The 18,812-nt window shown below is 38.1% G+C and overlaps 1 protein-coding gene across 2 annotated transcripts in view; it reads right to left on the minus strand.

Annotated features, from left to right (window-relative positions):
- Positions 1-15,041, minus strand: part of MEP1B (meprin A subunit beta) — a 30,103-nt gene extending 15,062 nt beyond the window's left edge. The window contains exons 1-7 of one of the 2 annotated variants that reach the window (XM_066247324.1): positions 14,914-15,041; positions 12,861-12,879; positions 12,029-12,073; positions 11,902-11,945; positions 10,756-10,834; positions 2,840-2,957; positions 1,920-2,098 (exon numbers count right to left, since the gene is read on the minus strand). In XM_066247324.1, coding sequence (XP_066103421.1) covers positions 1,920-2,098; positions 2,840-2,957; positions 10,756-10,834; positions 11,902-11,945; positions 12,029-12,073; positions 12,861-12,879; positions 14,914-14,976 — 547 coding nt within the window. In that variant the 5' untranslated portion in view covers positions 14,977-15,041. The remainder of the gene's footprint in view (positions 1-1,919; positions 2,099-2,839; positions 2,958-10,755; positions 10,835-11,901; positions 11,946-12,028; positions 12,074-12,860; positions 12,880-14,913) is intronic. The other variant, XM_066247322.1, reaches the window with a different exon arrangement.
- Between the last annotated feature and the right edge of the window lie 3,771 nt (positions 15,042-18,812).

Genomic DNA, 18,812 nt, shown 5'->3' on the forward strand with positions numbered 1-18,812 from the left:
TACTTGATGTTCAAAAAATTTGACTTATTTTACTCTGAATGCTGTTAACTTAGAAACAGAGACTGTAATAAACATAGTGCAACTTTTGCTACAACTGACCTACAGTATTTCAAGGGTGTTTCATACATTACTGTCTTGGAATATAATATTCAAGCTTAAAATTGTGATTCCAGCAGTTATGTTGAACATATCTAACTTTCATTACAGCTCAAAGTTAGACATTAGCATTGGACCCAAGATTCTAAAAACTACAGATGAAAAGGAAGATTCTAAAAGGTGTTGTTGAAATAGGGTCATTGGGCTCTGGCTAGTGACTCAATAGATAGAGTATGGGCCTGGCATGTGGACATCCCAGGTTCAATTCCCTGTCAGAGCACAAAAGAGAAGTGACCATCTGCTTCTCTCCTGCTTCTCTGCCTTTTCCCCTCCTGCAGCCAATGGCTCAATCCGTTTGAGCATCCACCTCAGGAACTGAGGATGATTCAGTTGGTCTGAGCACATCAGCCTCAGGTGCTAAGGATAGCTTGGTTGATTCAAGCATTGGCCCCAGACAGGGGTTGCTGGGTAGATCCCAGTTAGGGCACATGCAGCATGCAGGAGTCTGTCTCACTATCTCCCCCTCCCCATCTTGGAAAAAAAATAAAAAAGAAAGAAAGATAGATAGAAGAAAGAAAGAAAAAGAAAGAAAGAAAGAAAGAAAGAAAGAAAGAAAGAAAGAAAGAAAGAAAGAAAGAAAGAAAGAAAAGGGGTCATTGACAGGTAATTATGTGAAGGCAGAGGCATCCACAGCAGATGGAGATGAAAGGAAGAGGATTTGGGGAGGTGTGGTGGGATGGGACCCGGGAATTAAAATGTAGAGTCATTAGAAAAGATTGATGTAGTCATAGGTTTCATGGTTACTGGAATATGTGTAGTTGTATTTTAAATGTATACATTTAAGGACAGTAGGCTGCTTAACATCATACCAATGGGCAACTAATTACAACTTGAAATCAAATAATTTTATAAGCACAATGAGATAGATCTGCTCTCGAAAGCACATGTGTTGTCAAATCTTGGCAGAACTTTCTGCCAAAAATAAGACCTTAGGGATCCTAAAGAATGAGGCTATGGAATAAAGCTAACACTTCTCTTGCTCCAGAAATCTTCTCATCTGTTGCTTTGCCTACCCAAGTTGAGGTCAAGACACTGGAGGAGAGACGGGAGCAAGAAACAAGAGCTGTGATGTTAAGATAATGATGTCAGGACCTCATAACCCCACATGATAGCAATGCTATTCTCCCCATTGTATCTTATGGAGGAAAACTAAGTGTCACTGTGAAAAAAAATATGATCTGGTCGGACATGGTTATGAAGACCTTTCTGAGTTGGAACCCAAAGTCACAAAAAGTTCAGGCTGTCCAACTATACTGCAGTGTTTCCCAATATGGCTTCCATGGAACAATAAACTCAAATACTCCCCCTCCACAAAGACCATAATTAAACCACTTTGGGAAATGCTCCTCTCTTGAAGATTTACAATTTATGTTCATCTAACAAAGAGTCTGAACAGTAGTACAGCAGTGTAAGTAACTGTTTCATTTCTTTTAACCTAGGATTTCCCAAACTATGTGACCACAGAGTCCTTTTCAAACAACACTCGTGAGCGTACTGTAGCAGAGCATGCCATAAAACATGCTTTAGGAAACACATGATTCTAAGATCATATCCAGCTCAAATGGACTAGAGTTCTGGGATATTGTGCCTCAACAAACTTCACCCACTTCAACTCACATTGAGTTACAGTTAAATGAAGTAAGACATCAAAACATCCAAGTTTTCCTATTGTTAACAGTTGGCACAGGTGACAGCAGACGATATAATGCTTAGACATTTAGTCTTTAACTAACTAAAAATGTAAGAAAACAAGAGAAATTTACCTGACTGAATTCTGTCCCAAATTATCCTGACATAGTCATCCCGATCAGAACGTGACTGCTCATGCCAGAATCCCAGTGCATGGAGGAACTCATGCTGAATCGTGGCTATTCGGTCACAGTTTTCCCCAATGGAGAGCTTTTGCTCCCCTTTACGCCTATTTCCCACTGAAGACCAGCAGCTTGTAGGAGAGTTTGCAGGAGAAAGGGGAGAGAGTGTTATTATGATGCAGGTTGAGGCCTCAGGGCAGGATTCCCAATGCCTAAACCACTAAGTTACCCACCTGGATCCTTTACAATGGAAGGATCTAAACAGACTTCATTTCTCTCATTAACCCTGGTGAGGTATAAAAAATTTTCCAGACCAGATGAGCTTTGGAGAACTTGCCCTGACACCAAACATAACACAGGATCAAGTCATCCCCAAGTCAGCCTCGTCCTGATTTTTCCTGGAAATTTCCAAGTCTTTTAAATAGTCCTTATTATGCTGATGACTGAAGGGTTTTATAGGTTCTATAGTAATCACTCAGAATCGCTGAGCTCCAAAGCCAATAACACGGTCACCTTCTTAACTCAAGTAGTAAGAATCATTAGGTTAAAAAAAAATCAAATACATCCATGCCCACACATTCATGTTTTACATGAAGGGGACCATAAGGAGTAGCTGAAGTTCACAAGGGTGTGGAATGAATAGCCTGTAACCCCACCCTTCTTATCTAAAAATAATTGGTAGTCTGCTTTCATATATGAAAATATTATTTTATGTCTGGAGAGACTAGATCCAGCTGTCTTTTACTCTCCAACAAACAGGGAAGGAAGTTCCAACTCTTCCTCAAGGTCAGGGCCAGGGCAATTGCTGTAATGTAATGCCCAGCCACAACAGTTCTTATTAGCACTCTTAGAAGACAGACTATTCAACTTACCCACTGCCTTTGAACACTGATATATAGTTAGTTTCTCCAGCCCAAGGCTTGAAGTCAATGCATGTTTTTAGGCGGTAGCGTTCAAATGCGTTGAGGATAACTCCCTTAGCATTCAGTTCTGAAGGAAAAAAAACACAAAAAATATTTAACTAATTAATATAAATATGAGTTAAATCCCTATGGTATCTCATCAACATTATAACAAAATGACGTTGAATGAAACTATGTTATTTGAGGACCTGCTATATTACATGCACGTATTTGATTATTCTTCAGATCCCTTATTTCCTCCCATATTTCTTTCTCTGGAGCCATTAGAGGTGCATTATCTCAGAGAACATACACATTAGATTACAGGGAACCAAAATGAACTATCATCATTATCTGCTTCACCTGAGAAGCTGCAGTATGTATTTAAAGCCTCGGAGTAAAGATTTTAATCTGAGGATTTGAGATGGGAAGGTCCCTGAATATGCTGAGATAGTATGCAAAGTATGTCTATATCTATAGATCTATATATACCTGCAAAGTGCATTTTTTGGGGGGAGAATGTTTGTAAGTTTCACAAGTGAGTTCAGGGTCCCAAACAGAGTGAAGGACTATGGCTTTGGAATTAAGAAATATGCTAACAGGTTGGATAAACAAGGAACTCCAAGAAGGCAGAGGTAGGAAAGGAACAAAGACGTGCAGGAAAAGAAGCTTGGAGGGAAGAGGCTGCACCAGCAGCGTGCGGAGAGACCCGCACAAGCGGGGCCCAGAGCTGCTGGACTGGGCGGGGCGGGGGGCGGGGCTGCGGCTGGTGGGCTACAGTCTTACCGAGTAGAAAAGCTTTGGACTTGGAGCTGGACACACCTAAGTTATCCCCTGTTTTCTCATTACTAGTTTTGATATGTGACCTTTGTCTATTTAATTCACCTTCGGAGCGGTGGTGCTATCATTAAAGTGGGGAAATAAAATCAACTTTGCTGGGATATTGTGAGGATCAGAATAGAAAAGAGAGGTAAAGTTCCGAGTATAAGGAGCATGTATCAAATATTCATCTTTGTCCTCCCCTTTATATAACTTCAGCAGAGACTTTTAAAAATGATTACAATAATGCACCCCATAGCGACATTTCAGTCAATGAAATGCACATACGGGACAGTGGTCCCATAAGATTATAATGGAACTGAAAAATTAATATCGCCTAGGGCCATCCCATCCTATTGTCACAGCGCAACACATTGCTCATGTGTTTGTGGTGATGCCGGTGTAAACAAACATACTGCACTTCCAGTCTTTTTTTTTTTTTTTTTTTTTTTTTAGCGGGGAGAAACAGAAGGGTGCAGGGTGGGGGGGGGTGGAGATGAGAAGCATCAACTGTAGTTGCATCACTTTAGTTGTTCATTGATTGCTTTCTCATACGTGCCTTGACTGAGGGGCTCCAGCTGAACCAGTGATCCCTTGCTCAAGCCAGTGGCCAACAATGTTGGGATCATACTGATGATCCCATGCTCAAGCCGCAAACCCATGCTTAAGCTGGTGAGCCAGAACTCAAGCCAGATAGCCCACGCTCAAGCCAGCAACCTCGGGGTTTCAAACCTGGGACCTCAGCATCCCAGGTTGACTCTATCCACTGCGCCACCACCTGGTCAGGCTGTACTTCCAGTCTTATAAGAGTATAGCACATACAATTATGTACAGTACGTTATTCTTCATAATGATAGTAACTATGTTACTGGTTTATGTATTCACTATACTGTACTTTCTACTGTTATTTTAGAGTGCCTAATATTTCTACTTACAAAAAACAGTATTCCATGTTCCACCAGCAGCAGCTTCATATACCTTGTGTTCACCACGCATCCCTTGATGGCATTACTTTCTCTTGTGTTTGGTTTTATCTCATGTTGTTTCACACAGTAACATGCTGAACAGGTTGTAGCCTAGGAGCGACAAACTGTACCATATAGGCTGGGTATGTAGTAGTCTATCTCATCTAGGTCTGTGTAAGTGGACTTTATGATGTTTGTACAACTAAATTGCCTAACAATGCATTTTTCAGTATGTATCCCTGTTGTTAAGTGGCTCATGACTGTACTCAGAACACCTCAGTCCAAGTGAAGGTCAAGACAGGATTCACATAGATAAGGAAGGCCCTAACATGAATCTGTAAGAAGCATTCAGAATTCAACCTTTTACACTACCACACAAATAATATATGTTCATTACAAACAAATTAGAAAATGCATATAAACAAAAAAAGAAATTTAAAAACCTTATCACCCAGAAATAATCAACTACCCTTATGCTTTCTGCTTATGAATATATATATAACATACATATATTTTTATTAAAAACAAAGTCAGTTTATATAATATTTTACAAACTATTTTTCACTAAATATATCATGAACATATTTTTTCATTATTAATTATTATTTTTACCACTTTAATGTCTACATTATATGGCTTTAATATATGTTAAGCAACTTACTGTTGTCAAATACCATATTTAAATTTTTTCCAAATTTTCTGTACCATAAATATCACATTTGGATCACTATTTCAAATCTAACATTTACTTAAAATAAGGAGTGATGATACCGACCACACATGATTATTTTAGAACAGAATAGAGAAGGAGCATGCTGGTCTAGGTTTTTTATCAAAGCTTAATGAGGTTAGTTACCATCCTGTACTGAATTGTTCTGAGAATCAAATAAGGGAACAGGTATGAAAGTTTTGTAAAAGGTCTAGCTCTCTACCAAGGTAAGTCCTGTAGTTACCAAAGACCTTATTCACGCTGCTGAGGAGTGAGTGAGCAGCTGTTCAGGATTATTTCCCCTCTGTCAGCCCCTGGAGGTTCCTAGCACCTTCACCTGGTATCTCCACCCCCAATTCTTTCACCCTCCCTCCCCACTCCCAGCCTCCCTCCCCCTCCCCCCTCAATGCAGGCACTCCAGTAAGAAATTACCAGTTATCCACTGGGAGCCATAAATGGCTGCTTCACTTTCAGGGAAGTTGTATCTAACAGCAAATAACACCTAAAGCTTAAGCTAAAAGATTAAAGCCCTACTGGCAGAATTTAGTAGGTTGGCCCAACAGAATTTGAGTAATATCTGCTGAAAACCCTTCATAAGTATCTACTTAGTGATTTTTCTAGTTGGAGTCATTCAAAATCAGTTTAAATTCCATGTTATATAAACATGTAATCACTATATTGTACAGTTGACACTAATGTAATATTGTAATTGAACTGTAATTAAAACTTTTTTTTAAATAAAATAGAACTTTAAAATTGTAATCAAAAATTTTCTGAAATGTAAAGCAGTATCTTTTTATTTTAAATGTAAGGAATATTATTTTCTGCAAGTAAACTATCTTGTGACAAAAAATAAAATAAATAAAAAACAAAAAGAATAAATTCAATATACACTATTAAACCGAGGTATTTCCTAACTAAGAAATAATCAAAATCATAGAATTGAGAAAATGACCTATAAAACTTTAAAGTTCACTTATATTATAAAAATCACATAACATGAAACAGTATAATATTAGGTGAAAAATCACAATAAAAAGTTTAAAAACTAGGGTTATAACTATGCAAAAATGTTCAGTTTGGATGGTAGGATTTGAGCTGAGTTTTTTTACCTAATATGTTTCATTCGTATATGTTTATCAATTTATTTTTTTAATATTTGTTAACTGCCTATAATATGCCAGAGACTAAGCTAAGCCTCAGATTTGCAAAGTGAGAAATATATTCTGTCCTCAAAGCATACACTTTGTTTCTTGTACTGTTATTGAAAAACAAGTACATAGAGTTCATAAGGTTATGATAGCTTTGGTTAAAATACATGGCAAAAATAGCCTACACAACACAGTATTGCTAAAGCTCACTGATCTCGCCTGACCAGGCGGTGGCGCAGTGGATAGAGTGTCAGACTGGGATGCCGAGGACCCAAGTTCGAGATCCTGAGGTTGCCAGCTTGAGCGCAGCTCATCTGGTTTGAGCAAAAGCTAACCAGCTTGAACCCAAGGTCGCTGGCTCAAGCAAGGGGTTACTCGGTCTGCTGAAGGCCCGCGGTCAAGGCACATATGAGAAAGCAATCAATGAACAACTAAAGTGTCGCAATGCACAATGAAAAACTAATGATTGATGCTTCTCATCTCTCCGTTCCTGTCCGTCTGTCCCTGTCTATCCCTCACTCTGATTCTCTCTCTATCTCTGTAAAAAATTAAATTAAATTAAAAAAAAGCTCACTGATCTTTCATGGAACTCACCTAGAAGAATAAATGTATTAAAATTATATATACATACATACACACACATTCGTATATATGTATATGTGTATATATATATATGGAGATAGAGACTTATGCATCACTTAATGATGAAATTACATTCTGAGAAATGCGTCATTAGGTGAGTTTGTCTTGCAAGCTTTACAGAGTGTACTTACACAAACCTAGCCTACTACACACCTAGACTATGTGGCATAACCTATTGTTCCTAAGGTACAAGCAGCACAGCATGTCACTGCCCAAAGCAACAGGAGATTAAATCAAGTACAAGAGAAAATGATGTTATCAAGAGACATAGTAAACATGAGATATTTGAGGCTTTTGCCAGGGTAATATGGCATACTGTTTTACAGGAAACTTTGTTTATAAGTAGAAAGAGTACACTTTAGACTAATGAGTAAAACTATAGTATAATAAATACATAAGCCAGTAAGATAGTCATTTATTATTATTATTATCAAGAACTATGTACTGCCTGACCAGTTGGCGGCACAGTGGATAGAGCGTCGGACTGGGGTGCGGAGGACCCAGGTTCGAGACCCCAAGGTCGCCAGCTTGAGCGCGGGCTCATCTGGTTTGATCAAAGCTCACCAGCTTAAGCTGGACCCAAGGTCACTGGCTTGAGCAAGGGGTTACTCCATCTGCTGTAGCCTCCGGTCAAGGCACGTATGAGAAAGCAATCAATGAACAACTAAGGTGTCGCAACGAAAAACTAATGATTGATGCTTCTCATCTCTCTCCGTTCCTATCTGTCTGACTCTCTCTCTCTGTGTAAAAACAAAACAAAACAAAACAAAAAAAAGAACTATGTACTGTACATAATTGTACGTGCTATACCTTCATATGACTGGCAACACAGTAGGTGTGTTTACAGCAGACCACAAACACAGGAGTAATGCATTGTGACACAACTAAATAGTGACACCACCACTAGGTGATAGGAATTTGTCAGCTCCATTATAATTTTATGAGATTATCATTGTATACGCAATCTGTCATTGACTGAAATGTCAATAGAAAGTTCATGATTATCTATTTCTTTGAAAAAAAAAACCACAAAAGTATTTTAAGTTTGTAATCAGAAGATTTAAACCAGAAAAATATTTTGAATCTTTCTGATTTCCCCCACCCCAATTCCAAAAGTCAATACACATCTTTCTCTTCTTATATTACATGAGATTTTTAAACTTCTAACCTTGTTAATTACTCTTGCCTTGGCTTTTTCTACCCTATTCTTGGTTTTTAGTCTATATTTCTGGGCAATCTTCCTTTTTTAATAACTGCTATCAAATCCTTTATACCAACTCCAAAAGTTTGCTCTCCCAGGCTGAGTTTCATCCTCAACCATCTCACTCAATACAATCGTCTTGTCACTCAATCAAATCCATTTTCCATAGAGTGCCTGTTATACAGAAGGTGCTGTGAAAGATGCTCAGTCATATCCACGTTTCCATAGAGTGCCTGTTATACAGAAGGCGCTGTGAAAGATGCTCAGTCATATCCACGTTTCCATAGAGTGCCTGTTATACAGAAGGCGCTGTGAAAGATGCTCAGTCATATCCACAGACTCAGCCTTTTCCTACAGCTTAATATTTCTCTATCTCGAATGACCAGGCTATCCACCAACACTATATATATATCGCTACCACAGTGAGCCTGATACATTTCAAATTCTGCATTCCAAAAACTAATCCTCACCACACTCTCTATCCTCCCCACTTCAAGACAGATTCCTTCTTCCTGTTACAGGCACTACGATCCATCAAGTTGCGTAAATCCAGGTCACTAGCATCCCTTTACCTGGACCTACCTTCTCAATCTCTTGCCATCAAACATCAAATCTAACAATTGCCTCTTAAATCTCTCTTAGATTTATCCATTCTTGTCTATTCTTACTAAGAGAGTCTTGCTTCAGAAACTCTTTGGTCTTTCCTTAAATGTCTTCAATATTCTTCTAGCTGATCTTCCTAATATCTTATTGCCCCATTAATAATCCATCTTCTATATCACAACCTAAGTGGTAATCTTCTTCCACATTAAAATTTTAGTGGCTCCATATTACCATCAGTATACACACCAGATGTTTTATATGGGAAAGACTTCCCCAATCTGGATCTTACCTACCTGTTCAACTTCATTATCTTCCTACTTCCAATCTAAATTCCAACTAAGGGTTTTTTCTCTTCCCGATGCCTTTGCACATCTGCCTAGGTCACCCTTCCCTTGCTATCAGAAGCCACATGAGACTATGTGATGCCTTTCTTCTGCACACTAGGAAGAGGTATGTCTGCCTGACCAGGCAGTGGCGCAGAGGATAGAGTGTCGGACTAGGACGCAGAGGAACCAGGTTCAAAACCTCAAGGTCACTGGCTTGAGCACGGCCTCATCTGGCTTGAGCACAGCTCACCAGCTTGAGCTCAGGGTCACTGGCTTGAGCAAAGGGTCACTTGGTCTGCTGTAGCCCCCCCCCACCCCGTCAAGGCATGTATGAGAAAGCAATCGAACAACTAAGGTGCGGCAACAAAGAATTGATGCTTCTCATCTCTCTCCCTTCCTGTCTGTCTGTCCCTATCTGTCCCTTTCTTTGTCTCTCTCTGTCTCTGTCTCTGTCACACACAAAAAAGAGAAAGAGGCATGTCATCTGGGAAAATGCTTCAATTGTCTTGGTGGAGATTTTGGTGGATGACTAGCACATCATTGCAAAGAAATGAATATCTCTTGATAAACAGAATGCAAACTTAATTTCAGGCCCACTTGTTCCCCCTCCCCAGTACTTGTGTATGGTGTACAACTTGCACACCTTCATAGCAATCCTACTGTATAGTGTCACATGTCCCCTAATGTTTATGCCTTTATATCTAGGTTGTTCCCATAGCCTTTTGAACATATGATTAATTATTGTGTTTATTCCACTCTATTATAATTAGCTCTTGGTTTATTTGAATCTCCACTAAAATGTATGATCTTTAAGAAAAAGTTTCCCAAACAGCAGTTTCTAAATTGATGCCAGTCAATGATACCATTTCCACTAGTCCATAAATAAAGTGAGGACCATGTTTAGAGTTGCCCGTCACAAATTTCTTCTACAGACAAGCTTTCCTTAGTTTTAGATCAGATTCTTCTGACTTTTTACTATTAAAACACTGTTTATTTTGTGAAAAGAGGATGATAAAAGATTGTGGATTCATGTTGTTTAAGCTCCTGACTTGACAAAATAAAATGTTGGTAAAGCAACCACCAATTCCTGGAGTTTTATTTGTTTGATTGTTTTGGTTTTTACTCATATGTAAAATCTGAACATAGGGGAAACCACTGCTTTAAAATAAAGACTAGCTCCCTAATATTTATGTCTCTAGAATGGAATAATTCAGCACAGAGTAAGCACTCCATGAATGTTGGTTAAAGTAATTCCTTTATTGGTCAAATCTCAGCAAATATTTCAGACAAAATCACTTGGGTTCTTTTCATTGTTTACTTCACTTATTTTTTTTAACTAAATATACATAGCTATACAAAACAGTAAACAAAATAACCCTTAAAGACTATAATTGCCTACCCTTGGAAATCTGTAATCATATTCTTTCAGGAATATACATCAGTTATGGATACTCCAAGGTAGATACTAACCCAAGCTATCTTCTAGAACATATGGAATGGTATGAGGCCATCTATAGTTTTCTCCAATGATAGAATTTCTATCTTGTACCTGTCAAAAATAAATGTGAAAGGAGTAATTAAATGAATTAAGCAAAAACCTTTGAAGCACTCAATAGTTAACTGAGAAATAGATAAAGTTTTAGGCTCTCCCAGCCAGTGTAAACAAACCACCTGTATGTGTGAACACATTGTGTGTGTGTGTGTGTGCGCACGCCTCTACTTCTAACATATTAGAACGAAGTTTCTAGGAGAAAAATCCTATCATTAATTTTGTTGACAGAGAAAATAAAAACAATCAATAAGATCAAGGTATACATGGTGAGTGATGGTGGCTTTAACCACACAGAAATCTAAGTAATAGATTGTGAAGACACTATTATATGAGTCCCTTACAATACAATGTATTCATTAAGTAAATGTGTCACTATGATTCTGTGCACTTAGAGAGAGTTGGACTTAACTAAGCCCGTGCTGTCCAATCCTTCTCAAATACAGTGCTCTCTCATCTACCTTAGGAGTTAGGTTCCAGAACCCCTGACCCCCCCCCCACAGGTGAAAATTTGCAAAATAGAGACCTTATATTTATTTTATTATATATATAATATATATATTTAAGGCTTTATAAACCCTCCCCACACTCTTATAAACCTTTCCCACACTGTTATTAACCTTTCTCACACTCTTATATATATATACTTCCTATGCTCTTAAACACTTTCTACACTCTTAAACCTACGTAATTTTAACAACATATAAAATTCCATGTGGGTACTCACTAGTGAATATATTACAACTTGAATGATGAAGATGATGATTTAATATTCTTTTAATATGTTTTCATTAATATTTTTATAGTTTTTAATTTTTTAGTCTAGAAAATGCTTATTTTACTGCAAAAAATAATTAAAATAATAAATATATAAAAATACCTATATACCACAAAATCCTGCAATATAGCAAAAATCCACAATACAAAATTAGATATATACAATTTAAAAATCCATAATGCAGTGAAACTGTAAAAAGTGAACCGCGATATGGCGACAGATGATTGTATTCTGTATTTTAACTTGCAGTGACTAATAGAAGAATCTTCTTTGCATTGCTTCAACTCACCCCATCAAGTTTGATGTCTCCCTCAAAAAGATCCAGTCCTAAATCTAAGAGGAAAGATGTAAATCCATGTTAGCAAATTTGTTCAAATTCCCCATTTAATAAAGGATGTAAAAAAATATATACAAACCTTCATTGATATCAAATATATCCCGGTCAATTCCACCATCTACATCTTTAAATAAAATAACAAAGAAAAACATTTAACATTATGTTTATGGAAGAAGAAAATCTTTATCAATTATTGAATTAGAAGTGAGCAAGATTCTTTTGCCTCAGATAAGTGACTACTGGGTTCTGATGTGATACATATACATATTGATTGATTGATTGATTGATTGAGAACTTCTCATGAGCCAGGCTTGAGGAAATGGAGCTTTTCCATATATGCTCTTGTCTTATTCATGTCACTTGAATGTCAATTACTTCAGAAATAAGATATTCACTACTTCATATGCTAGTAAGCTGAATTTGAAAAACTAAGCTAGATGGACAGATTAAATAAAAAGCAAATGTTTAAATTTGGCCAGACCTGTCCAATCTACCCATTAGAACTCTCAAACAAAATTCCTAATTTAAATGTGAATTTATCTTTTAAATTGCAAAGGGGTGAATGATATGGCCAAATCTCCTGGTATGCAACTAAATAGAATGTTCTTCTGATTTGACACAAAATAGCAAAAATAATAATAGCAAGCATTTATGGATGTCTGTGTGTCAGTCACTGGGCTTGGCCTTTCCTATACCACCATATGTCTTTCTGCTGGATGTGAAGAACCCTGGAAACTGGAACAATAAAATGTTCTTCAATAAATCAAGAGAAGCCAGTGTTTGATCAAAGTTCAATGCAATTATGCATGTACTTAGCATTAAATGTGTCCTAAGTTCTTCTGTTCTGTTGTTCTATTATATATATAACTTTCTTTTAATATAAGTTAGAGCAAATCTCAGAATACACTCACCAAAATTTTCTGGAGTTGGCTGGGAAACAAACACATAAAAGAAAATATTATTATGATGTCCATGGTGTAAATGGTATTCTTGGTTTCAATTTTTATCTAGCCATTTGTGGGAGTTTTTCCATTAATATTATGAATTACTTTTTGATATATGTCTAAGACAGTTAAATTGGAGTCAAAGATAACTTTTTGACCAAAAGGTCTTTTCCTTTCTTATTTAAAAATAATAATAAAACTTTGTTATGTGAATTTGAACATGTAAGAAGCTAGAAGCCACTTTCATAGATTGGAGAGAAGGTAGAACCTAAGACGAAGCCCTGAAATCAGTATTCACTTTTACCGTGATTTTCTAAGGAATTCACGGAGCAGTGCTTGAAAGCCTAAAAATGTATTCTTTTTTTTTTTTTTTTAGAGAGGAGAGAGAGAGAGAGGGAGAGAGAGGGAGAAAGAGGGAGAGAGAGGGAGAGAGAGGAGAGAGAGGGAGAGAAAGAGAGAGAGAAAGGGGGAGGAGCTGGAAGCATCAACTCCCATATGTGCCTAGACCAGGCAAGCCCAGGGTTTCGAACCGGCAACCTCAGCATTTCCAGGTCGACGCTTTATCCACTGCGCCACCACAGGTCAGGCTAAAAATGTATTCTTAACATTAAAATATTATTTTAATTGACAGCAACCCTTTAAAAATGAATTTTATTGAAGACTTCATTAACCATGGTTTACTTTTATACTTCACTCAAGACTCTGCCTTCAAAGACAATGCTAAATGTTTATATCAATGGGCATAGATAATATTGTGGTAGAAAGAAAAAGAAAGAAAGAAAGAAAGAAAGAAAGAAAGAAAGAAAGAAAGAGAGAGAGAGAGAGAGAGAGAGAGAGAAAGAAAGAAAGAAAGAAAGAAAGAAAGAAAGAAAGAAAGAAAGAAAGTAAGTAAGAAAGAAAAGAAGGAAAGAAAGAAGGAAGGAAGGAAAGAAAAAGAAACTTACAAAGATAAAAGTAACTAAATGAAACCCAGACCACATCAGTGGGGAAATTAAGTAAACCTGAGAAATTTCTAAGTGTTGTCTAGTAAAAAAGTTCATGGGACTCATAGACAGTAAGTAAATCAGGGTTATAATCCTGATTCCACCGACTAATAGCAAGTCAGTGTATTTTTCTGATACTTAGACTGTCTGTAAAATATGGTCAACACCTGCTTTGCGTAAGTATTGTGAGGGTTATATGATGTCATGTGAAAGCACTTTTTTAAACTATAACCAAACGTCACATAAATATAAGGTAAAATTTTATGTAAATATGGTTTGTGTATATAAATTGTAAAATCATTTGGTACATTTGGCGAGGCGTGGGAATGAACTAGTTGAATGAATACCATCCTTTTTTATAGTAATGAGTGCTATAATTGTCACATGCTTTAGCCATACGTACTCACAGAGGAATCCCAAAGCATTCCCACTAAAACAAGACATCAAGTATTTTTACATAATTACAGGTTTAATGTTATCAAATGGTTTTTCTTATTCTCAATGAATATCAGCATAATATAAGAAGTTATTTTAAAATCACAACTAAAAGTTTCCCCTAAGAATTTGGAACTTTGTTTATAACCTTGAGTTGGTTTGTGGTACAAACTACCTGCCACTTGAAAAGATTGGTCTCAATTCATGAAGAAACAGAAATTTCATGCTACAAAACTTTATATAAGTATTTACTGCGCCTGTGACAATCATCATTCCCTCCATTTATGTCTCAAGTTACTATAACAGCAATATGATGTCATTCAGCAATGAAAAAGGAATGACTTTCAAATCTCATATTTTTCATCTTATCATAAGAAAACGTGTTACACAATTATAAAACAAAAAGAAAAATGAAACTTCACGTTAATGTCTCTGGGCTTCCTACTCTCTGTACCCTGCTTGCCTTTGCTCACCAAAAAGAAACACTCATTTCATTAACACTTCAAAATTCATAAGAAACAAACAGTAAACCAATTTTCTTTAACAACTGATATCAACTGCCCCCAATTTTCCTAACTGTTTCCCATACGTGGTGTTCTTACCAAGCCAGAAACCACAAGGAAAGTGGCCGAGAGCAGAACCCAAGGCAGACTCCACGAGGCCATGCTGCCACTGCCAGCTGCAAGTTGCAAACTATGACATTCGGAACAACATTTACTTTTTAAAAGGCAAACATCATAACTTATTACCTTTGATCTCAGTGATCCATCTTGAAGGTCAACTCGCTGTAGAAGTATAGTAATAACCCCAATCAAGAAGTTAAAGTCCAGTATCCTTAACACAGCTCGGCAAAGTTGGTTGGTTGGTTGGTTGGTTGGTTTTTTTCTGTGTCAGCATTCAATAGCCAAGTGCCTGGCTGAGACCTGTTAATGAACTCAGTTCTCTAATATGATACATACATACCGGTCTCCAAGACTATTAAATACCTCTTGAGCAAAAGAAAATGTCAAATTAATTTTCAATCTCAGTCTTTCCAATAGTGAACGTTTGTGAAACTTCCCCTGCTCATTTAGCCCTGTGCTGCTTGCAACTATCCAGTTAGGTCCCACTGCATTTTATCGTTCATTTGTTCAATAAAAATTTATTGAGTTACAAAATCCATTAATGTGCTAGAAATCTGGCATATTTGCTATCCTGATACACAGTAGCAAAATAGCAACATATTTCACTCCTGAAAATTCCCACCAAACCACCTCAGGTGGGACTTAGGATAAAAAGACTAGGAGTGGTTACTCGTTTTCTAATAAACTAATATTCCTAATCCATCTTTCAATTTTATCCCATTTTTTTCTTTTTTCCTTGGGATAACTTCCTTTTAGGGACAACCTACTCTAACTCAGTTCCCAGAGTTTTACTTTTAACTTATTTGTAATGCAACAGAATTATTTTTAAGTACTTTTTTTCCCTTCACAGTATTTTCTTTCCTACTTAAAACTGGTCTTTGTGCCTGACCAGGTGGTGACACAGTAGATAGAGCATTGAACTGAGACATGGAGGGCCCAGGTTTGAAACCCCGAGATTACTGGTTTGTGCATGGGATCATAGACATGACCTCATGGTCGCTGGCTTGAGTCCAAAAGTTGCTGGCTTGAAGCCAAAGGTTGCTGGCTTGAGCCCAAGTTCACTGTCTTGAACAAAGGGTCACTTGCTCTGCTGTAGCCCCCCAGTCAAGGCATATATGAGAAAGCAATCAATGAACAACTAAGGATACTAAGGGGCCACAGCAAAGAATTGATGCTTTTCTTCCTTCCTGTCTATCCCTCTCTCTGACGCGCTCTCTCTCTCTCTCTCTCTCTCTCTCTCTGACTCTCTCTCTGTCTCTGTCACAAAGAAAACAAACTGGCCCTGGCCGGTTGGCTCAGTGGTAGAGCGTCGGCCTGGCGTTCGGGGGACCCGGGTTCGATTCCCAGCCAGGGCACATAGGAGAAACGCCCATTTGCTTCTCCCCCCTCCCCCCTCCTTCCTCTCTGTCTCTCTCTTCCCCTCCTGCAGCCAAGGCTCCATTGGAGCAAAGATGGCCCGGGCGCTGGGGATGGCTCCTTGGCCTCTGCCCCAGGCGCTAGAGTGGCTCTGGTCGCGGCAGAGCGACACCCCGGAGGGGCAGAGCATCGCCCCCTGGCAGGCAGAGCGTCGCACCTGGTGGGCGTGCCAGGTGGATTCCGGTCGGGCGCATGCGGGAGTCTGTCTGACTGTCTCTCCCCGTTTCCAGCTTCAGAAAAAAAAAAACCAAAAAAAATACAAAAAAAAAAAAAAACTGGTCTTTGCTCCTTTCTGTGTTAATAGGAAGGATATAAAAAGACATGTTGTAAAGACAAAGGACACAGAAAGAAGCTTTGTAAATACAAGCAAGTCAATTCCACACTTGTCCCCTGGGATCCCCAAGATAGTTTATGAGATCCCAAATCCAACTGGCCTATTTCCTGGCTAGAGCTACAAAGAAACAATACAAAAGAAAGCAAGTCTTGGAAAGAGGACAGTGGAACAGAGTGTCAGAGAAAGCCACCAGGCCGTGTGGTGAGGAATAAGAATGCCTTCATAGCAGGCTGCACAGAATGACCGCCAAGGACCAGACAGAGACACAAGTGTTTCAGGGGAATCTCTTGAAGACAGATAGATGATTGAGAAATTAGATGAAGCCCTCCCAGTGCCTTGGACAATTAAGCTCAGGCAGAAGCATAAGGGTAAAAGATGGAAATCCTGAATTGACTTCAATGAAATTTCTCTCTTGTTGTGGGGGGGACCCAAAATTTTAATTACAGCCACAGAAAAATAAAGGTATTTATTATACACATCTGTTTTTCTGGAATGCAGACACCTGGCTGCATGCTATGTGTTGGGACAGGCAGCTCACATTCAAAGTCAGGGAATTGGAAGCCACAGTTTTTCTTTTTGGGGTTTTATTAAAAAAATTTTATTTATCAATTTTAGCAAGAGAGAAAGGGACAGAGAGAGTTGGAGAGGAACATAGATCTGTTCTGGTATGTGCCCTGATCAGGGATTGAACCAGCAACCTCTGTGCTTCAGGATGATGCTCCAACCAATTGAACCATCTGGCCAGCGCGGAAGCCACAATTTTTAAGACTTGGAATTCGTTTTGAACCCAAATAACAGCATATAGACAAAACCTCACTAAGAATCTCACCAATAGTCATTGAAGCATGGCTGAAATCCAATTCCAAAATTGTGTTTTGACTACAATTAATGGATACCTTTTACATTTCCTTCTTTCTGGGGGTTGTCAATGAAGCTCATTAATGCAGAAGTTATACTAGGCTGGTCTATACACCCTCAGCTCCCTTGACTTGTATCCTGCCCCTAGGAAACCTTTCCAAGCCTCATCACGACATAGGGAGTCAGAGTCCAGGAAACCGTCTCTGCCTCCAGTTGCTGGTCCTCCTCTGCTCCTCATTTCTCCCAGGTAATATCAGCAACAGGAATCTTCATGCTTCAGATTCTAGGACTTGTAGATGGCTCTAAGAGCTCTGAAACCACCAGGAAAGCATACTTCTTTTAGGAATGTGATTCGCAAAATCCCCATAGGATAGGAGTACCTTCTAAACCTGAGGGTAGTAAATTGTGAGTGCAAAAAGCTTTCTAACAGTATAGTTTAGAAATTGCAATAAAAGATTCAAAAGACTCCTTCATCTGATTCTCCCTCCACCTCCCAAAAAAGTTTTTACTTCATGAGTTTCCTTATACCGGCTTTTTATAAATTTTACAAACACTTATATTGGGGAGGCACATATATTTGAATTCAAATTAAACTATTGATAAGTAGATCTAGGAAAAAGAAAAAAAGTGGGGTGTGAGGAGTAAAGAAGTCCCTGGGTAGCTATAAGAACACAAAGTCAATAGGGATCTAGCAAATAAAAAACAGAAAAGTTTGTAAGTCATATGCATTCCCTGGGATTGAGCAGACTAAATCTCATTCTTCACACAGAACTTCTAAGCACCTCCCTGGAATTATCAACTCTTACCCTATTTTTCAAATTTTTGGTATGTTACTTTATCAATCAGTATTCTCCAAAGAAGCAGAGTCAATAAGATGTGTATACAGACAGATAAATTTATTTTCAGGAATTGGTACATATAATAGTGGAGGCTGGCAAATCCAAAATGTGCATGGTGGGCCAGCAGGCTGAAGGCCCAAGAGAAATTGATGTTGCAGCTTGAGTCCAAAGGCAGTCCTCTTCTGGGAGTCTTCCTCTTTTTTTCTCGTAAGGCCTTCAACTGATTAATTGAGACCCATCCACATTAAGGAAGGTTATCTGTTTTACCCAAAGTCTACTAATTTACAGATTAATCCTACCTAAAAAAATACCTTCACAAAAATTTAGACCCGTGTTTGACCAAATATCTGGATATCATGGTCTAATGAAGTTGACACGTAAGATGAACGATCACGGTTACCTTTTGGCTTCTCTTTTTTTTATTTTTCAGA

The sequence above is a fragment of the Saccopteryx bilineata genome, chromosome 11 (genome assembly GCF_036850765.1).
Source record: "Saccopteryx bilineata isolate mSacBil1 chromosome 11, mSacBil1_pri_phased_curated, whole genome shotgun sequence".
Lineage (NCBI taxonomy): Eukaryota > Metazoa > Chordata > Mammalia > Chiroptera > Emballonuridae > Saccopteryx > Saccopteryx bilineata.